At 35.4% G+C, this 23,148-nt stretch overlaps 1 protein-coding gene and 1 pseudogene across 1 annotated transcript; both read right to left on the bottom strand.

Annotated features, from left to right (window-relative positions):
* Window positions 1–428: 428 nt before the first annotated feature.
* Window positions 429–1,285, bottom strand: LOC119062135 (ATP synthase subunit gamma, mitochondrial-like; annotated as a pseudogene).
* A 16,213-nt stretch (window positions 1,286–17,498) lies between these two features.
* Window positions 17,499–22,858, bottom strand: MSTN (myostatin). Its single transcript, XM_037162972.2, has 3 exons — window positions 22,301–22,858; window positions 20,165–20,538; window positions 17,499–18,096 (listed from the first exon to the last, which is right to left on the bottom strand). Exons 1-3 carry the CDS (start codon window positions 22,671–22,673, stop codon window positions 17,716–17,718), a joined length of 1,128 nt encoding a protein of 375 aa, XP_037018867.1. The 5' UTR covers window positions 22,674–22,858; the 3' UTR covers window positions 17,499–17,715.
* Window positions 22,859–23,148: the final 290 nt, after the last annotated feature.

The raw sequence follows: 23,148 nt of genomic DNA on the forward strand, positions 1-23,148 counted from the left end.
TGATTCTTTGACTAGATTACTCCTAAAACTGATCATCTGTGTTTCTTCACAGTAGATTCCTTTATTTAAAAAAAATGTGACTCCTCTCACCCTGCCCAATGAAATGTTTTATCTATCTTTTGAATCATCAAATGATATAAAGCATTAAGTTGCTGCTACTTATCACCCACAAAGATAAGTAGACCCGTCCCCCTAATTTATTCTCTCCTTGGAATTTAATTTAGAAGCATCAATATGGTCTTTTTTTATTTAGTTTTTTACTGTAAGTTGTTTGTTGTAAGATAATTTACAAATATCTTATTGTCTTTAGTAACTTAAAAAATGGACCAATAATTTTCTGCGATCAGGACAGCAGTAAGCTGAAAGCAAAGTCAGCTGGCTGAATTTTCCATCTTTATCTCTTTATTGCGGATGAAACTTGACTTTCATTAATCCGGAGCTGCAACACCAGAGATGATTTCAATCAGCTCCTTTGTGATGACAGCTTGGCGGATATGGTTGAAAGTCAAAGTCAATTTGTCAGTCATCTCAGAAGTATTCTTGCTCGCATTGTCCACGGCCGTCACCCTGGCACTTTGCTCACTCATGGTGGATTCCTTCAGAGAATAGAAGATGATGTTGGCCAGACTGTATTCCTGGTAACTCTACAGCATTTCAGCATCAATGACATCGTAGATACACTCTCAGCACTTGCAGTGCTACTAAGGAAAAGATGAGTTTTTCTTCTGTCTTGTAGCAGATGACAGATCTGAACTTATTAAAGACAATAGGCCTTCATCAAATTCATATCCAAATTTAATAATTCTAGGGCAATGATTGACGCATCTACAAAAGTAAGGGGTTTTCTTCCCACTCCTTTGAATGTCACTAGAAACTGGTCAGAATGAGTCCTGTGAATATACACCTAATTTTATTACCAATTCCAACAATTTTAACTTCTTTTCTTGCTACTTTGAACATAGCTACTTCACTTTTCATCTGTTTAGCAACCAAAGAATGGGTAGCACCACAAAGCCCTCTGGGGATATATGAATAAAGTGTTTCTTCTTGTCTCAGCACCTTAATATCAGTCTTTTCATACAGAGCCAAAGATCCTGTTCCATACACTCAAGCTGATTTCAGCCCCCTCTCAGCTCAGGTGTATTTTACTGGTGCCACCATTTTCATAGACTTGCCGGATGTTTTTGTTTGACTTCAGTTGCCTGGTAATGTCTTTCAAAGTTTCCATATGTCAAACTTGGATCCAGCTTTGCAGCTGCACAGCCCAGGCCAAGACACCAGCAAGGCCTGCCAAAAACAAAAACAAAACCAAAAAACATGGTGGTGCTGGTTCTTCTGAAGCATCATCAATGTGCTATTAAATGTATAAGAATGTACATCATCAAATGGGACTTCATCAATGTAAAAAACTTCTGCACAGCTTAAGAAAACATCAGCAAAATGGAAAGGCAACCAACCATATGGGAAAATATATGCATGCAAAAAAATGAAACTCAATCACCAACTTACAACATACACAAAAATAAGTTCAAGGTGAATAAAAGACTTAAATATAAGTCGTGATACCACAAAAGTCCTAGAGGAAGAAATTGGCAGGAAACTCTCAGACATTCCACACAGCAACATCTTCACTGAAATGTCCCCTAAAGCACACTAATATGTCCCTAAAGCAAGGGACATGAAGGAAAGAATAAACAAATGGGACCTCATCAAATTAAAAAGCTTCTGCATGGCTAAAGAAAACAGCATTGAAATGAAAAGAAAACTAACTATATGCGGAAATATATTTGCCAGTGATACCTCAGACAAGGGTTTGATCTCCAAAATATATAAAGAATTCACATAACTCAACTCCAGGAAGACAAACAAGCCAATTAAAAAATGGGCAAAAGATTTGAACAGAAACTTCTCCAAGGACATACAGAGGGTCCAGAGACATATGAAAAGATGCTCATCATCACTAGCCATCAGAGAGATGTAAATTAAAACCACAGTGAGATACCACTTCACATTGGTCAGAATGGCCATCATAAACAAATCAACAAACAACAAGTGCTGGTGAGGTTGTGGAGAAAAGGGAACCCTATTGCACTATTAGTAGAAATGCAGATTGGTGCAACCACTGTGGAAAACAGTGTGGAATTTCCTCAAAAAACTGAAAATGGAACTGTCTTTTGACCTGGCAATTCCACTGCTGGGATTATACCCTAAAAATCCTGAAACACTAATTCTAAAGAACCTGTGCGCCCCAATGTTCATAGCAGCACAATTTACAATAGACAAGTGCTAGAAGCATCCTCAGTGTCCATCAATAAATGAGTGGATCAAAAAACTGTGGTATACTTACACAATGAAATACTGTGTAGCAGAGAGAAGGAAGGGAGCTCCTACCCTTTGCGACAGCATGGATGGAACTAGAGAGCACTGTGCTAAGTGAAATAAGCCAGGGAGTGAGGGACAAATACCATATGATCTCACCTACAAGTGGAACCTATTCAACAAAACAAACTAGCAAAATATAATCAGAGACATTGAAATAAAGAACAAAGTGACAGTAATTAGAGGGGAGGAGGGAAGGGGATAATGGAGGAAAGAAGGGGAAGGGTTATCAAGAAACATGTATAAAGGATCCATGGACAAAGCCAAAGAGGAATAAGATTGAAGGTGGGAGGTGGGTGTGGATGGGGCAAGGGAGAAGGGGGATGGGGAGAAATAGAGACAACTGTACTTAAACAACAATTAAAAAAAAGATATTTCTTTTAAAAATTTACATCATAATCACTCATAATTAAATATTACTGAAATAATCATTTTTCAGTGTAGTTAATATTTGCTGTTCAAAAAAATTGGTGTTCTACATATTAGTCAGAAATAAAAGAAGCCCACTCAGTGCTCCATAGTTAGTAGTGGATGAAGAAGAAAGAAAGGGATTGATCCTCACTAGTATCATATAGTGAGGAGAAAAACTTTTGCCTCACTAAAGAGTGATAATGGTAATCACGTGGGTCTATATCATGAATTTAGCCTCAATCATGCCAGCAGCAAGATTTTAGGCAGGTGAAACAAAGAAGCAGATTTTTATTTTTTTAATTTAATTTATTTTTAGTTGTACTTTCTTTCTGTTATCATTTATCACCCTTATACCTGCTCACCCCCTACAGTCACTACACTGTTGTCGAAGTCTATGAGTCCTTTTCTCTTTTTGCTTTATCCCTCTACCCCCTTCTCTCCCCTGTTACTTGTCATCCTGCTCTTTGTCTATGAGTCTGCCTGTATTTTGCTTGTTAGGTCATTTTGTTCATTATATTCTACATAGGAGTGAAATCATATGATAGTTGTCTTTCTCTGACTGGCTTATTTCACTTAAAAGAAGCAGACTTTTAATAACAATATAATTTTGTGCTGTTTAGGCTATTACTCTGGTGATCCTTGATTAGTGTTTATGTAATCTCATAAATTTAACTGGCAAATTATCCTCTCCTCTACAACTCTTTCCAGAATGCTAAGGAAAGGCTAAAAAGAGTGGATCTTAAATGCATTTGCTTATAGGTGAAAATAATGATGACCTGAAATATAAATTGGTTTTCTAATAAAGGCAGTATATATAAATGTATTTCCAGAGTCTTGCCTCAAGGTTAACAATGCACCTTTGCAGACAGAGTGACCAGAGTTGTAGATGTACCTTGTGATCATGGGACAATACCAGTTTCTCTGTTTGTAGAATAAATTCACGAGCTCATTAGCAATATGCATTTATAATCTACACCGTTCATAGACTTGACAGTAACAGGCTGGGCATTGATTATAAATCAATTATTCAGTTTTGCTTTGCTGATTCTGCACAATTATTCCAGGCAGTCCCCAGATAGGCTTTGTACTTCTCCTTTCATTTCTTTGCTTGTGCTCTCCTGTTTTCATGGAATCTGCTCCCTTTCTTTTTCTCCCTTATCCCCTACCCTCCCTTCCACAACTTTCTCCTGGCCAAGGAAAGTTCTAATTCATATTTCTAGGTTTAAGAACCTGTAGATTCTCTTCTAGTCCTCTGTCTCTCCTCAGCCATATCCACTTTCCATTTGAGGCAGTATTAATTTTTCTTCTTTACACACCTAGCAATTCTGTTGTAGCTGGTTGTATTTAATTTGTAGGTTTTCTCAAAAGAGAGATTATGGTGGCTAGCAGACACTTAGAGATGTTTATTGAATGAATGGTGGGATGAATAATTAGAGCTTTATTCTTTTCATTTTGTTATGTTTAAATAAATATTTTGTCTCATAATTAGGTAAATTCTAAAGACAGAGAAATATCTCAGAGATACATTTAAGTATTTTTGCTCCAAATGAACTTAATTTTATTGAATATGGCTTTTTTTTACTATGGCTTTTAAGGTAGTTTTTATCATTGCTAATTTGATATATATATATATATATATATATATATATATATATATATATATATATATATGTTAAAAATAGCCAGTGGACTTTTTTCATTGACCAATTGTGTGGAAGTTCCACAAGTTTTATGCTTTGTCCCAGGGAAAAGTGGGGCATGATGGTTGAAGGGGTGTTAATGGCACAAGCCTAGCAGTTTATAATGCAGAAAAATTAACCATTAATTATGGGAAAGTTTTAATTTATTCAGAAGTAGAGGAAATAGTTCAGTGAAATTCCAGTGATCTATCACCCAGTTCTAACCATATCAACCTATGGTCATTCTTGTTTTATGTATTCTCCCATATATTGCCCCAGATTCTTTTCCTTAACAGTTGGCTTATTGACAACTTGTTTATATAAAATATAATGTGCCCCTTTAAATATAAAGTTTGAAGAGTTGGGACAGACGTGCACAGTTGTACATGTGTTCAAGATACAGAATATTTCTACTACCACAGAACTTTTCCTCATGCCACTTTGTAGTCAGTCTCTACCTGCCCCCACTTCCGGGCAACCACTGATTTGTTTCTGTTCCTAGAGTTTTGCCTTTGTCTAGAATGTCATATAAGTGGATCCAAACAGAATGGAGCCTTTTGTGTCTGGCTTTTTCCCTTTACCACCAGTCTTTTAAAAATCATCCATGTTGTTGCAGATATCAGTAATTGTTCATTTGGTTCTCTATTTTATGGATGTAGCACAACTTGTTTATTCATTCACCAGGTGATGGATATTTAGGTTGTTTCCTGATAGGGATCCTATGAGTAAAACAACTCTGGATATTCATACACAAATCTTTTGTGGATATATGTATTTATTTCTCTTGGGTAAATACCTAGGTGTAGAATTTCTAGGTCATATGATGAGTATGTTTACTTTTATAAGAAATAGCCAAACTATTTTTCAAAGTGTTCATACCGTTTCAGTGAAAAATTCAGGGCATAACAGTGCAAATTTTTAAAGTACTGAAACTCCAGATTTTTAAGCTTAAAACTTTTGTTACTAATAAATCTTTGATCTAAAGTTCTTGGCTATTTTTATTACTCAAAGCAACAAGTCTCACGGAGGCAACTATCAAGACATCTTGTTACTTACTGCTGGCAAGATCCTGGCTAGAGTTCTCTTAGACAGACTGCAGTGCAGCCCAGCCAACTATGTGCTCCCAAAATCACCATGTGGCTGTGGGCCATGCTCAATACAGCTGACTTGATCTTTGCAGCGTGTTTGGATTTAGTAAAGTCAGGGCTTAAAATGAGTCTGTCTCTTATAAGATTTCAGATCCCAGGAGATTCATTTTTCTGATTAAATTAAACTGCTTCAGAGTACATAGCCTTGCATATAGAGTTAGAATAGAATTTTATTGAGTAGGGTTTTTAATTAAAAGAGTATATTGCTACAAATTATTTTAGAAAGAAATGAAACAATGGCATCCTAGTATATTATCCTTTGATCTGGTGAAATAATTTGATTAAGTCAGGAGTTCCAGATTCTTGACAGTACTTTTTTTTTTTTTTTTTTAGACATCAGAGTTTTGGAAGATCCTGGATTTAAGACTATGGCATATTTTCTAGTTTATTAGAAAGTTAAAGGCACTTTGTTTTAGTTCTTGCTTTGATATGGTATGGAATAGATTTAGATATAGTAATATTATCAACATTTTATTTTCAACTGCCATTAATTGAGCACTACTGGCAATGAGGCCCTGTACTAGATTTCTATCTAGTATACCCTTTAAGAATAACAGATTAAATTAAAACTGCTGAAATAGCTTCCACGAAGACCAACTACACAAATGGCTTTAGCAAGGTACATTATCTAATCTGTTATGTGAATACACAGGAATTATTCTATGCTAGTAAAAAATATTGGCAAGTTATAAAAGAAAACACTTATGATAACTGTCTTAGAAATTTATAATACAACACGACAGATAAATTGTCATCCAAGTAAGTACGAGGTCTCATTTTATTTTCAGAGAAAATATCTGCTTAATAATGATGCTGTTGATGATTCCATGAACTGAGAAAGTTCCACTGAGACCTGAAATGACTGAACTCCTAGAGCTGAGATGTCCTTGAAGTCTACCCACAGAGTAATCAGACTTGATTTCCTTGGCTTTCTAAGAGTTGATCTAATTATGTGCCATAGCTACCTGGACTGGTAAGTAGTGGACACAGTCCCATAGTAATATTTATGGTGTAGTCATTCAGAACCTGTCTAGGATGCCCAAGATTTTAGACACAGCCAATATCTACATTAAAGAGTGATTACAGACTTCCGCCAAGATAGAGGCATAGGTGGAAATACCGTGCGTCCGCGTACAACCAAATCTAAGAACAACTATTTTTAACAACAATAAACACAACCAAGCCACACAGAAAATCGACAATGTGGAGTCCAAAAAAAAACGAAATGCTCAGCTAAACTGATAAGAGGGGCGAAGCCAGCAGCAGAGCGGGTTGACCAAAAAGATCCCTGACCTGGTGGTACGCAAGCAGCCAAAGGCGGGGATCACAGGCGCCAGCTAGCTAAGGGTGCACACAGGGAAGAGGTGCGGCTGACTGTCTGCAGTAGGTCGCACATTTGCATGCAGATAAACCAGTGAAGAAACGAGCATTGAGACCGCACAGCGAGGGGCAGCAGGCTTGCACAATTCCGATCTGATAAACAGGCCAGGGCGAGTGGTGGGACGGACTGGGCTATTGGAGAGGACCGCTATTGCTCCCTCTCTGACCCTGCCCCCACATACAGCCTCACAAACTAGTGACCTGGGTGGCCCCTGGTAAACAACTAAGGCTCTGCTCCTCATACTTAACAGCGAGAACAGACCAAAGATGGCTCAAGAACAACTCAGAATCCCAGAGCCAATAAATCTAAGTGATGAAGAAATAGCCAAACTTTCAGATGCACAGTTCAAAACACCGGTTATATGAAATGTTAAAGGGACTTACCTAAGAAAAAGAAGACAAAAAAGTTGAACAGTGAAAGGACAGCAAACTCACAGTTATCAACAACCACACCTAAAACAAAAGCAAATTAAGAGGACAGCTAGATCAGGAGTGAACCATAGAAATGAAGATCACGTGGAGGATTAGCAACAGGGGGAGTGGGAGAAGGAGAAGGGGGGAGAAGGTACAGAAAATAAGTAGCATAGACAGTAGATAGAAAATAGATAGGGGGGAGGGTAAGAATAATAGGGGAAATACAGAATCTAAAGAATTTGAGACACGTGTTCATGAACTAAAGGGGGGGAATGGTGGGGGAGGGGATTACAGGGTGGAGGGGAATGGAGGGGGGAATAGAACAAATGTAATGGCATAATTAATAAAAAAAAGTTTAAAAAAAAGAGTGATTACAAATCTTAGATTAGAGACCCAAGTCAGCCTGAGGCCAAGGCCAGAAACTTGTGAAGGAAATGGCATGCAAAGCTCATAAGGGGATGTCCCTTTGTTTGAACTCTGAATTTTCAAAGTATTGAGTCCCTGCAGAAGAAGAAAGGCAGAGACAACTCAAGTCCTAAGTATAGCAGATAGGGCACATTTAGAGAATGGACTCCAAAGCCAGGGTAAAAGGAGTACATGCAGCTAGTGTGTGGCAGTTAAGAACAGTTAAAAGGCCTAAGAAATGCATTGGTGGAGCTATGTTGGCTTTGCAAGAGACAAGGCTCAGCTGATATCCATCTTGCTCTTCAGCCCGAGAGTCAAGATCTAAAGTCTGATGATTCTCTTTCTTTCTTGGAATCCCTGGTGCAATTTTCACATAGTGGATTTGGGTTGTAATAGTCACAAACTGGGTGGAAGAGATGTAACTTACTTACTGTCTTTAACTGATCTCACCTTGCTTTTAAACCTCTACTCCTCAACAATGGAAAATGCTCAAGCTTGCCACTCAAACTTACCTATTTTCCACATGATTTCACTTTATGAAGTATCCAAAGTAATCAAAGTCATAGAAACAGAAAGTGAAATGGTGTTGGCTATGGCTGTGGATGATGGCGGTACTGGGGAGGGGTGCGAATTAAAAGTTGTTCAATGGGTAGAGTTTCAATTTTACAAAATGAAAACATTCTGGACATATTTTGCACAGCAATGGGAATATGTTGACATTACAGAAATGTACACTTAAAAGTGGTTTAAATGGTACATTTTATTTTTTTACCAAAACTTAAAAAATAAAAAGAAATTAGACATCACCAAAAAACATCAGATTTTTTGGGACCTATTACTCTTTTTCGGCATTTCTCATTTCAGAAAGGTTCTCCCCCTACCACCTTTCTGTTCTTCTAGATTAATTTGGAGTAAAGAGGCTCACCCAACTTCCTGGCATTGCAGAGCATTTTCTGGTCCTACTTTATAGGCTTCTTGTTGAGGTGGTTTGTTTTGGTTGGCCTCAGGACATCATTCTGTCCTCTTGATGCAACCGCTTTAACTTAGTTGGGCTCCTTGGTAACTGAGTGTCCTGTACTGGAAGCCACTGGTATATTGCTGGTCACCCGGTTTTTGGAGCATTATGCTGACACCTGCTATTGATGACTACACTATTGCCTCCAGTTATGAGCTCCCTGTACTTTGTCATCCTCATCTAAATCCAGTAGCCAATCCAGGAACCCATCGAATCCATGCTGTCTCCTTTGGTTACCTGGTAGCTCTTGGATGCTTTCTTTGCTTTTTATCTGAAGAGTTCAGGATCCAATATAGATGCCCTTAGTCTGGGTACTTATTCCTGGCTTACTTAATCATCACTTACTCCTCTCTCCACAGTTTCTTCAGTAATATCTAGAACTCAATGAATGGGTAAAATCCAAAAGAATGTCACACAAATATAAATAGAGTTGATATATTATGTCAGAGGGAAAGTATCAGAGATATTCTGAATTACTTCATGCCCTCCTCTTCTGGTAACACTGGGGAGAAAATATTATTCCTTTGGGAGGCTGAGTGGCATATTGAATAGCATGACTGAGAAGCTTTGTGACTTTGGAAAAGGAGAGCTGTGTAATTTTTTCCCTCTGGAGTTGTGAAAGAAAGGGATCTTGGCTTCAGTAGAGGTGAGGGACACTGTGCTGGAAGGACTTGATTATTGTGTGCTACATATCTCACATATAAAGTGAGCAGTAACTAAATCTGACAATAGCAGACAAAATTTTTCATGGAATAAATGGGCAAATATGTGTAGGGCTGTAGCTGGTTATTTCTGAATGGACAGAAAGAAACCCTATTATCATCCTATTGTTGGATTCCTGTTCCACATTTATGACAAAATAGAGTTGAGGTTGATGTAAGAGATTTTAGGAGGCAATAACAAGCCATAAGACCATTAGAAGAAAATAGAAGATATTTTCTTGTATGAAAAGGCCTTTCCAAATATGATAGAAAAATTGGAAGCTGTAAAAAATAATAAAATATGTGACATTATACAAATATTTTAAATTCTGCATTTAAAAAAAAGAAATCACAAAAAAGGCAAATGAAAATTTGGTAAGAAATCATTTTAGCTAATTTGTTAAATATAAGGTATTTTTTTAAATGCTAACAACCAAGACTATATTTTCAGGGATCATTTCTGTAGTTCATTAAAATACTAACCACCTAGTAGAAAAAATGAGCAAAGGATAAAAGTAAACAGTTCATAGAAGAGGAAATACAGATGATTCTTAATGTGAAAAGATTAATAACCTCTTTCAAAATAAGAGTAATACAATTAAAGGTATGATAAGATGCCATTTTTCACTTATTAGGCTAGAAATAAGAATGATGCAGGTGTGGGAAAATAGGCAATTTCATATATTTTTAATGGAAATATAAAGTGGTACAACCTCTACAAAGTACAAATTGGTGATATCCCTTAAAATAAAGCATCATATCCTTTGACTCTGTAAAGGGGATTCCACACACACACAAAATATGGTTCCCTTCCTTCACTTTCTATAGATATTATCATGTAAACTGGAGTAGCTATCTTATACACATAAAGCAAAACAACCTGAGGACCAAGCAAACACAATGAGGCTAACAGAGTGAGAGGTAGACTCTGTCTCCACTGATATTATTTAGCTGATCATCCTGTGCCTAGACTGTCTTACATCTGGACTTAGATGAGTTAATAAAATTTTCTACTGTTTAAGACATATTTGAATTGGGGTTTCTGTCATTTACAGCTGAAAATATTCTAAATAAATAAAAATGAATATAGTGTGTACACACATATGTATACATCAATATACATGTATATCTTTATATTTAAATATACTATTACTAAATCTATTATAATCAATGTAACCATTCTCTATTATTGGAATATATGTTATTTTCAGTTTTTAAAAATAGTAACGTGATTTTACATAAATGTTTTCTTTGGATAAAATTTTAGAAGTAAATCATTTTATAGAAATGTTAAGGATCTTGTTAAATATTGGAAGGTAACTAGTCAGGGCCTCTCTACAGGCAAAGTGTAGAGTATTGCTTTCTGATCACCCTACTAATAACACCAGATATTAATATAAAAATGTAATGCATTTGTAGATGAAAGGATAACATGTAATGTAAATTGATTATTAGTGAGCATTAACACTATGATTTATTAAAAGATTACATATTTTCAGGAGGTAGTTACCAGATCAATAGTCAGAAAAAATAGATGGCAAATATTTAGCTTTTAAGTTCAAGAGTCTAGGGTTCAGGTATGAAATATAAAAAATTAATAAATAGGATCAGTCACATAAAGACTCTATGAGCTAGTTATCTTAGCCAGTTTGATAGGAACAGATAAGCTTAAAATATTGGTCTTTTTTCGTGCCCTATCTTATAGGCTAAGCTGGACATAAGGAGGTAGAGACATTACAATCCTCCTTTAAGTTTGGAGATTTGAGAATGGAGGGATATTGTGCTTTATTTTCTGGGCAAGGTCTAGGGAAATAAGCATCATTAGAGCAGTCCACTGACATCATGGTGTTGCATCCATAAAATAGGAATGGTGACATAGCATAAGGAGGCTTTAGGTAAAAGTGGATGTCAGTTTTGCAACAGATAAAAGTTTTATTATTTTGACATCCAAGCCAATGACTGAAAAATAGTACTACTACATTTGTATTTGTATTTATCCCATCGCGTATACACCTGTCTTAGCCACTTGTTAGTCATGAGCATCTCTGAACCTCAACTTCCTTATTTTAAAATGGAAATAATAGGATTTCAGGAACAACTATAAAGGACACATGGACAAAACCAAGGTGGGCTGGAATCAGGGCAGGAAGGGGATGGCTGGGGTTTGATGAGGGGAAATGCAGATGACTGTACTTGAACAACAATAAAATGAAAACAAAAACAAAAAAATAAAATTCTATGGCACATCAAAAAAAGTGGAGATAATAATATCTGTATAATGTGTGTTTGTCTTGCAAGTAAATATTCATGCTTCTTGTCCAAGATCCCGTAAGTGGTTTATTATTCCTTGCTGACCAGGATATACAAGGGCGCAGCACACTATCAGGTAGTATACTTGGTCAATAGATATAGCATACCAATACAACGTGTGTTGTGTCAATAAATATATTGCCAAATTTGAGCCTTTGGCACAAATTTTGCCCTGATATGGCACTATTCTATTTGGACAGTACCAGGAATTGGTCAAACATCTGGTTAGGCAAGGTGGGGGTCACTGTTCATAATTTACCCATCTCTCTCAGCAAAGGAGAGAGCCCTGCTGGCACTGCAGTTGCAGGGCTATTTCCCCCAGGAGACTCCCACTTGGTGCAACTTGTTTTATTTATGAATTTTAGTCCCCACCAGAGGATATGTTTATTGATTTGAGTGAAAGAGAAACACCAATGTGAAAGAGAGAAACACCGATTGTTTGCCTCCCATATGTACTCTGACTGGGGATCAGACCTGCAACCTAAGCATATGCCCTGACCAGGTTTCAAACCCACAACTCACCTTTTGGTGCACAGGATGATGCTCCAATCAACTGAACCACCCAGTCAGGGCTGGTGCAATTTGTTTTAGTTATAGGGATGCATCCCGACCTATGAGTAGATGGGAACCTAGCAACTTCCTTGGAATTCTGTCTGATTCTAGCTATAAGGAACTTAAATTCACCATAAGACATAGGTTCTGACATATTCTAGACTTTGGGACAGCATTACTGGCTGCAAGATAATATCTGCAAGAAGGGAGGACTACCTTTATCTGCTCTTTTTCACTCAATTTCTATCCCATGGCACCTCTCCTGGTTCAGAGCTCAAGATGACCTGAAGTTCCTTTGTAGAATCCTTTACTTAGAATGGTGCAGGCGGCCACATAACTCATGCCATTACTTGAGTTGCTGAGAAGTATGCAGCTTTTCAGGAAGACATTCTTGGAGCTTGAAGCCAAGCAGTTGCCTCAATGACTGCCTGATTGTTTCCATTTAACGATTTGGATTTTCTCCCACAGTCACTTTAGTGTGCTCAGTTAATTGGTGTTTTATGCTTGATTTTCACTTTCAGAATTCTCTCTCAGTAATATGAGGATTCAATGTCATGATGTAGGCAAATGTTCTTATATTGACATGTTTTGTTTTTGCCTAGTGGAGAGGTAATGCCAGAATTCTGAGTTCCATGGGAATAGAGCCAAGAGATCTTTGGCTTCTCAGTCAGAGCTAGTGTCCGTGGGAGCGGATCTGGGAAAGTCTTGTGGAGGATCCATGGCCAAAACCGCATAATCAAATTTTGTTGTGAATAGTGTCCTTCATAAGACATTAGGAAAAGAGAGAACATAACACTTACAGGAAAAACATTTTTGTATTAGAATAAACTTACATGGTTAGGAAACAAAGAGGTGAGTTAGTAGGTTAATCTTTTTACATTTTTGCTTTAAAGTAACCTTTAAGATTTAATTGAATTAAATTTATCTGTTGTCCCTTCCCAGGAGTACTTTCCAACAAATCTCCATAGGATTGGAATCAGGGAATATGTTTTAGATTTCTAAAAGCTAATTCTAGTGAAGTGCTTTGCCTGTAATGCATGCATAAAATAAAAGAATATTTTATTAAGGTCAGTTTTTAAATAAAGTAAGATATATGTGTGTGTTTTATAAAAACATTACCTTTATTATGAAGCAGGAGTAATAACAACATAATATGAATTTTTTTCTTTTACAGTAACCCAAAACTAGGATAAACTAAAACTAAATATGTATGTCTTTGTTTCATTGCCAGAGTATGTATTTCTGTATCAGGAATATTTTGTAACAGGTCATTTCATTGCTAGAGTAAAATATTCAACCTTTATAAGAGATTATTAGGCAGTTGTGTGTTATTATTACACATACATTATTTCTGTCAATGAAATTGGGCTACTTCATATGTAAAATCTTATATTCTTGAACATCCTGTGATTTTGACAGGATGTACTATTCATTGAGCTATTTGATATTTAATCTATTTGATATTTAATGGAATATTTGCATAGCTTAAATATAAATCTAATATTTATATCTTGTGTTTTAAATGGGAACAAAGATGGTCTTGCTATTAACTCTGCATACTACCTAATTAAAATGTATTCATTTTCCAAAGACTTCCTCTGTAAAATTCCATTGAGACATGAATGAACTAAATTTAGTACCATTTTTCATTGCTTGACATCTTACTCAAGAATGACCAAAATTAGTATAGTTTACTTTGATATGTTTTGCAGTGTGTAAGCTGGAACTGAATGACCATGGAAATGAAATTTCAACACTACATGTCATATGCCAGGCAAGTCATGACTTGCGTAATCATGTTTTAGCCTATGGTTTAATTTATTAGTTATATTATGGGGTAGTATTTTTTATTTTAAAAAGTAATTATTTGTTATTTTAAATGGATTTTTAATCATGCTACATTTTTAACAAGTACTATTGGAATGAATGATTAAGCAAGTATAACATTGATTTATATTTCTGTTTTTAATTGAGGTATATTTTATAGATTTGTATTTCTTATATACAAATATAAATGCTGTATTTACTTGGTAAATTTGATTTTTTCCAAGTGAAAATTTCTTTTTTTAATAGCTCATTTTTATTGTTTTTTTTGCATTACCATTTATCTTCTCTATACCCTCTTCTACCTCCACCCACCCCTCTATGCCCCGCCCCTTCAATCACCACACTGTTGTCCATGTCCATGAGTTCTTTTCCATTTTTGCTTGATCCCTCCACCCCTCCAACCTGCCTCCCCACCTCCACAGCTCTCAGCCTGCCCTCTGTCTATGAGCCTGTCTCTATTTTGTTTGTTAGTTCAGTTTATTCATTAGATTGCACATACGAGTAAAATCATATAGTGCTTGTCTTCTCCTGACTGGCTTATTTCACTTAGCATAATGTTCTCCAGGCCCATCCATGCTGTTGCAAAGGATAACATTTTCTACTGTTTGTGGCCAAGTAGTATTCCATTGTGTATGGGACACTGTGTAAATGTCCCATAGTTGTTCTATCCACTCATCTACTGATGGACATTTGGGCTCCCTCCAGATCTTGGCTATTGCATGGATTAATTTCTTTTAGCCTCAATTTTCTTTATAAAATGGGTATAGTAATAATACTTAACTTTCCACATTATGGAGATAATATTATATCAGTAATGTGAAAGTACTTTGAAAACTAACTAGTAAGTATTATTTTAATTTTGTATCCTTATACCCAATAAAGTAGTAGTTTTAATCACACACTACTATAGATTTCCCATTGGAGTCTACTTGTCCTGTCACAAAAGAAATTGGTCCTGACACTTCCTTTCATGGTCATAACTGGTTTCAGGAGAGAGCTACCACATCATAAAGTGGATGATGTGATCCTGGGACCCCATGATAAAGTTGAGTATAAAGACTGGGGAGCTGGTCCTTGGAAACTTAGGTGTTCCTTCCTCACCCTCCCCCCCGAAGAGGTCAGGGTCTCCAGTTATTTGTACTCCAAAGCCTAAGGTATGTTAATGGACCTACTGACCTAGAGTTTTGGATTATGTATATTCATGGTCCTAGAAGAAAGTAAGTTCCAGTATGTGCCACTGAAAGTGGCCTCACTCCAGCACCATAGCTGGCTCCTTCCCCCACAGGGGCAACCTGCTTACAGGTCCAGCCTTATCAATGTGAACCATATTAAAATCAGGAAAAGAACTACACCTCGTATGAGTGGACATTGTTGTAGTATCATTGATAGTTGAAAATCACATTTATATTAATGGTAAATTATGTACTTAGGAACCATGAACTGGATAGAACTTTAAACACTTGTAACTGCTTTCCAGCTGTGTTACTAAACTGATGAAGGGTGGGGAAGAGAGTTTACTTCAAAAAGATTCATGTACAGTGCTGCAGGTACAGATTTGTAGGCACTTTATAATTATTTTTTCAATTCAGTTTGAAAGCTGATGCCCACAAACCTCAGATAAACGTGACAGTATCATTAAGTGCTAGAAAAAAAGATGCAGCTCCCTGTGTCCCTGTGGCTTCAGTAGAACTTGTAACTCTAGGACCATATACCCTTGCCAACTGCAATCACTTGGAAATTGAACCTATGAAAACATATAAATAGTTTTCAGGTCAAGATAAAGAGAAATGAAACGGATAAAAGTAGTTCTTGCTTTTGTATGTGTAAAGCAACTTGACTAGGACCAAATTAACAAGAATTCCACTCATAAGAACTAGAGTAGCAGACCTAAAATTCCCAAACCAAACTCTTATGCTAAACCATAATAATAAAGTGAAAAATCAGAAATCTAGAATTAACCTTCATAGTATAAAACTGTTGTGTCTTTCAAAAAAAGGGGAAAACACTTTAATATAATTTATATTGTTTCTACACATTACACATAAGAAATAATTTCACTTAATCATAAGTACAATGAATTTGATTAAACAAAATCTTAATTTACAGAACAGAAGTAAATATATGCAGAAATATATTCATTACTGAGTTATAAAATAAAATTAACAGTTCTTGTTAAGATATCATCAGTTTATTACTCTGTATTTCAGATAATAGAATGAAGTCATTTTGGTAAGCTTAATAATACTTGTAAGTATTAATAATGGAACGTTGAGATTTGAATACAATGACAGTAAACCATTGAAATTTCACATTCACATTATACAGCCATCATCAATCCATAAGTGAATGTTAATAATGTAAAAAAATATAAAATGATTGTAATGTAACCATCTAACCATTAGCATATGGAGTTTTAAGAACACTATTTTATCTGCTAATTTTCTCTGAAATATAAGCAGTTGCTTTTCTGTTGTATAAGACATCTTTGTGCCTTAATACTTAATTTGAAATGTCCTTCCTGTGTAAAAATATACCAAAGTAAATAAAAAAGGAGACACTTATTTACAAAAAAGTATACACATTATATAAATGCAATTGTTTTAAAGTCTTTTTATGTGATATTGATAGAATCTGTCATTTTCATTATTTTATAAAAACTGCAGTGTTGCAAAGGCTATAATTTTTCAGTCTTTGTCATTTTGAAATTTTGATGAAAATGAATACTTTCTGTCTACCTTTTAAGATAAATCAGTTTCTCCAAGTATGCTACAAAAGTTATTCTTCTTTTATTAAAGAAAATCCATTCCCCATTTGGAGGTGTATGAAAGTGCACCTGAAGAAAGGAAGAAATTATTATCCTACTGAATGTTTTTACTTGATAAACCTGATAACATCAACCATTCAGCATATTGTATTAGCACCATTGGCATGGATTGTTAATGTACTGTACCAATTATAATAGGAATGGGAACTTGCGTATTGGGTACCATCCCTATTTTTGTGGAATTTCATCTACCAAGTATGCTATCATACAATATAAATTCAAGTGTATAAGGATGATTCAAATGGTGGTATATAACAATCCTGCATTTCACCAATACTATATATAGATTTTTCTGTAGATACTAAATGAAACTCTAAAGAAATAGACTTTAAAGCGTACTCCTTTAATTCACTAGAACACAAGGAGAATTGCTTTCACATACCTGCATATGTGGTGATATATATATATATATATATGAACATAAGTGTAATTTAATCTCCTACTCCAAAAGCTCTGGAAATCATAAAGCTTTTATGATTTATGATTTATTTTGATGGTTAAATGCCAACCATTGCATATATTCTCTCTTTTAGTTTATATACTGTAATTTACGCTTAAATGACTGTAGCATACTATAGGCTTGTAGCCTGTGGTACATAATTTCACAGTTTCAAAATTGTTGCAGGGAAGGCCTTCCGTGTTTTAGGAAGTTATGAACCAAATATAAATTTCATGAGCACCCACAGCGATCTACTACCATGGCTGGAATTTTCCCGTATATTATTTGTTCTTTGCCATTAAAATATAGCATATTAATTGGAGACATCTTTGTGGGAGTGCAGCAGGGGCCTGCTGAACCTCTGGGGTTTGCTTGGTGTACAAGATGAGTATGAGGATATTTTTGTAAAAATACAAATTCACACTCTCCAGAGCAGTAATTGGCCTTATATCTTTTGGGTGCAATAATCCAATCCCATCCAAACGCTTCAAAATCCACAGTTAGAGGGTAACGACAGCATCGAGATTCCGTTGAGTGCTCATCACAGTCAAGTCCAAAATCTCTTCTGGACCTTTTTGGTGTGTCTGTTACCTTGATTTCTAAAAATGGATTCTATGTGAAAAGGAAAGAGCAATCAGTAATTTACATAGATCCTGAGCACTTTCCTATCTCAAGAACTCATTACTGAAGAAAAACTAATAATTTGTTTATACCATATTTATTTTTTAAAGATTTTTTTATTTTATAATTGATTTTAGAGAGAAAGAGAAAGAGGGTGGGAGGAGAGAGAGAGACACACGTCAATGTGAGAGATAAACATTGATTGGTTGCCTCTAGTACACAAGGGATCCAACCCGCCACCCAGGCTTGTGCCCTCACTGGGGATCAAACCAGCGAACCTCCAACAGACTGTGCCACACTAGCCAAGGCTACACCACATTCATTTTTATAAGTCAGGGCATTAAGGAATTTTAATTTACACTAGGATTGATTTTTCCCTTATAGCTGAAATGTATACAGCAGCAATACCAATTTCCTTGTGGCATATCATAGATGCTCTGAAAATATTTATAGAATATTTATGAGAAGAAAGAGAGGGAGGGAGGGAGGGAAAGAGAGAGGGAAGAGGTTAAGCTACTCTCTGTCTTCCTTCTTGTCGATCAAATATGTGGGCTAAATATGTCTGATGACTCCTGGAGAGACAGGTATACTCATCCATCCTCCACTCAGGGAAACTTGGGTATTAAAGCCAAAACAAAACAGTTATCTCCCAGCACTGTATGGATTATAGTGGGGAAAAGGAAGGAAGGGTGATGGAGGTGGTGGTGTGTATAGTGGGTTGGAAACAGAAACTTTAAGAGAGGGAGGGACAGATTCAGAAAAAGATAGAATATTTCCTTTATTCTTTCACTGGAAAATGTTTCTAATCAGATATTTAAACAACAATTTTCTAATCCTTCCCTTGCTCCAAACTTTTCATGCATTTGAGACTTTTTTCCTTTTACATGAAAAATGCTGAGGAACATGTCATATTGACCACCTGTTTAATAATAATTAAAACCCATCACATTACCCACTTTGATCATTAAAATGCTACCCATAAAAAAGAACATTTTCCTAAATTAATAGTTTTTATCCTATACCAAAATCAAAATAGACCAAGTATTCATTGTTATTTAGCATTATAAAAGCAGTAACATTATTTTGAGAGTCAAAAACATTTTATATAGCATATTTAAAGAAAAAGAGGTCACTTGGAAAACTGTGTAATCTCTTCAAGAATGTTTTCATTAAAGTAGATCTGACAGTATCACTAAGAACACTGAAAAGATAACATTTATTGCTTACAAGTATGATCTTTTGTTGTAAATTATGTCAATAGGTGGAAGTAAAAATATGGTCACATTAAATAAGTCTTTGAAAACATAAATAAACACAAGCATAGGTAAATGAGAAAAGTAACTCTAAATTTATACTAGGTTTTAAAGTTATTTTTATTATTTTTATGATATATAAGGTATTGTCATCTGCTTGGCCTGTAACCAAATTAGCTGGCATTGCCTAAGTAAACTCTTGAATGTTTACTTTTGAAGGATAAGGCAGTTCAAATAAGCTAAACAGCACAATTAACTAGCCTAAACTTTATATTTTGTTAGCATAATTCACAAAATAATCTATATATGTATCAGTGAATTAATACCCTATAAAATAATGCATATATTTATCATTAAGGACCTTAAATATAGTATGTTTAATAAAATATAAGATTAAACATATTGTACTTAATCACTATAAATAAAAGCATTTGTTTTAATTATAACTTTGAGATATTTTTTTCTGCTTTATTAAGCCAAAAAGTTTCAATACATTACACTATTCTAGGGGGGCTAATTTTAATTTCATATATACTAGAATCAACTATGAAAAGAGAGCTGCCTAAGAAGTTAAGAACTATGGAATAACTTTAAAAAAAACATGCAAAGTAAAAGTATCAACAGGATGTTTCATAGAATATGAAATTAGATACCTACTCTTATTGGATATTGGGCTGCCATTGGGAGAAGATACCTTCATTTGGCTTATGACCATAGGAATTTGGTAGCTATTTCACTGTTACTCATTCACATTATGATGAAAACATAACAAGGTTGTTAGATTGTTATTTTCACCTACCACTTACCAGCCCATCTTCTCCTGGTCCTGGGAAGGTTACAGCAAGATCATGACCATTCTCATCTAAAGCCTTGATTTCAATGCCTAAGTTGGATTCAGGTTGTTTGAGCCAATTTTGCAACACTGTCTTCACATCAATGCTCTGCCAAATACCAGTGCCTGGGTTCATGTCGAGTTTCAGAGATCGGATTCCAGTATACCTTGTACCGTCTTTCATGGGTTTGATGAGTCTCAGGATTTGCACAAACACCGTTGTGGGAGTCTTGACGGGTCTCAGATAAATCCACAGTTGGGCCTTTACTACTTTATTGAATTGTATTTTAGAGCTAAATTTAAAGAAACAACATTTGGGTTTTCCTTCCACTTGCATTAGAAGATCAGCTATAAATGAATCAGAGAAGAGTTATTGAAATTATTTCTCATATAAAATGAACAAACCCCTGCATAGTAACTGGAGAGTATGTTTTCTATTGGATTAATGAATGTGTATTTAGTCTTTTAAAATTGAAAAACTATGTAGAATTTAATCCATAACTCAGAAAAATATCAAAAAAATTATTCTAGCTTTATCAGAATTTTTAAGATATGTGTTTTTTCAGCTGTTAATGGGGCATCTATTCACTTTCCAAAGAACTGTGGATGAAGCAAAATTCTATGAAGGAATGAACAGTGGATGAAATTTTAAAATGATGATGATTAGAGAGAACAAGAGACACCGTGGAGGAACATCCACTTAGAATTCTTTGGGAATCTGAGTAGTTACACTTACTGAGCAGCTGTACCAATCAGTCTGGAAGAAGGAACCCTCCCCCCAGGCCTGAATTACCTGGGGACAAGACACACTGAGCAGCTAACTGAGCCTGGGGAATTAATAGAAAATATAGTACATCTGTTATGTTTTGGCTCTGGAATAGCGTTTTAAGGGATCAAAACTAAGCAGGTAATTAGCACCAAAAATGAAATGTTAAATTCAAAAGTTAGGAAATATGTCTTTAGTGCCAGGCTGTCAGTGTAAGCAGAAGCACTTAAAAATTTCTTTCCTCTTGTTTTTCCAAGACTGTTTATAAATAAAGCAAATCTATTTCAGGACCATCTGATAACAGAGACTTAAAGGAAAATTACTTGTTGCACTATATCCACATTAGTTAATAAGGAAAATAATATTTTGAAACTGTTTGAGGGCAGTTCACAGAGTATGAAACACTGTATAAAGCAAGACCACAGACACATGACACAGATTCTTCCTTGTCATGCTTTCTCTCTGAACATGCCTGTCTCCCTTCCTTTCTTTGACTAGAATTTTGAACTGACTGCAGAATGCATTGTATGAAATGCATTCCCTTTCAAAAGCAATGTAGGCACTACAGGTAAGAGTGCTCCCTCCCATAAAGAAGTGAGTAATATTTTAGAAAGTTCTTAAGCCATGTCCCTGCCTGGAAATGTACACACGGGGAACTCACAGCAATAGTACCATGGTCAAGGTTTAAGTAGGACTTTGTGAGCCATAACATACTCAATTAAAATGTTTATTTCTTAGGCATTTTCTGATAATTAGCTCATGATAATCATTATGCTATGTTTGCTTCATCATTGCTGTTATTAATACATTACATTGTTAAAAAATATTTTTTCATATTCTCCAGTGTAATAGCTTTCAAAATTAAATATTTTAATTTGTAAAGAACATAAAAAATGTGAGAAATAGTTTTGAATAACAAGTCATTCTAAGTGCTCAGCAAATGCCCAAATGAACTTAAACATCTATGAATTTCTTCCTTTCTCTATTCTTAGTGAAAAAAGCTTGTTACTACAAATGCATATTAAAGCAACCAGATGCATTTATGGAATTTTATATAAGTTTTAAACATTGCATGTAGTATCCCTCAGAAGTTGCCTGGTAGTATTAAGCTGTAAAAGCATAAACAGGTTTATTTGTCAAATTATACTAAATAACATTAATGCTTTTGCAAGCATGTTTAGATATTAGTCTCATTAGTATCTTGAAAAAAAAGAAACCTCTTTTTCCTCCTACTTACATAAAAGCCAACAGCTTGTTAAAAGAGCCTGAAAATAGATCTGTTTCTCATAAACACTAGAACAACAGTCAGCAGAATTGTTGATATACACTAAGAGGACTACTTACACTCTGTAGGCATGGTAATGATCGTTTCTGTCGTGGCGTGATAATCATCATCTTCCAAGGATCCATCACTGCTGTCATCTCTCTGGACATCGTACTGATCAATCAGTTCCCGGAGTGGAGGAGCTTTGGGCAAAAGTTGTCTTACAGCATCTTTGCTGATGTTAGGAGCTGTTTCTAGCCGAAGTTTACTGAGGATTTGAATTTTTATGGCTTCTATTCTTGAAGATTTAGTGTTTTGTCTCCAAGTGCATGCATTACACAGCCCCTCTTTTTCCACATTTTCTTTTTGCTCGCTGTTCTCATTTAGATCCACTGGACCAGCAACAATCAGCATAAACAGGTAAATATAAACATAGATTTGCAGTTTTTGCATGATTTTAAAATCAATACAATCTTTTCCTTGTTCTTACTTCCTTCTTTTACTTTTCTTTTGCTTTTGAGTAACGCCAAGCAAAATTGTAATGCCTCTACAGTCGAAGAGACAACTTGCCACACCAGTGAATCTTTTATACTGTATTCCAAGTGGCTTTTTATATTCCAACTTTGATGAGACAAGTGTCGTCAGGATCTATGATTGGCTCTTGCTCCACAATGAATCTCGCTGTCAGAGGTTAAAACCCTGTCTGTCACAAGTCATGAAACAGTATTTTGTTACAGCCAAGGGTGAGCTGATTCATTTGAGCACTTTATAAAAGAAATAAATCTACAAATAATGAAAGGTGTATGTAACATTTGAAAAGTTAAGTCTATATAAACAATAATGTAAACTACAGTTCACTCTTATTAATCTTTATATGTGAAATTCTTAAGTTGTAATTTAAATAAGTATTGTAAATCTTAATTCACAC

This window comes from Artibeus jamaicensis, unplaced genomic scaffold, assembly GCF_021234435.1.
Source record: "Artibeus jamaicensis isolate MK-2021 breed Jamaican fruit bat unplaced genomic scaffold, CSHL_Jam_final contig_391, whole genome shotgun sequence".
In the NCBI taxonomy this organism is placed as follows: Eukaryota; Metazoa; Chordata; class Mammalia; order Chiroptera; family Phyllostomidae; genus Artibeus; species Artibeus jamaicensis.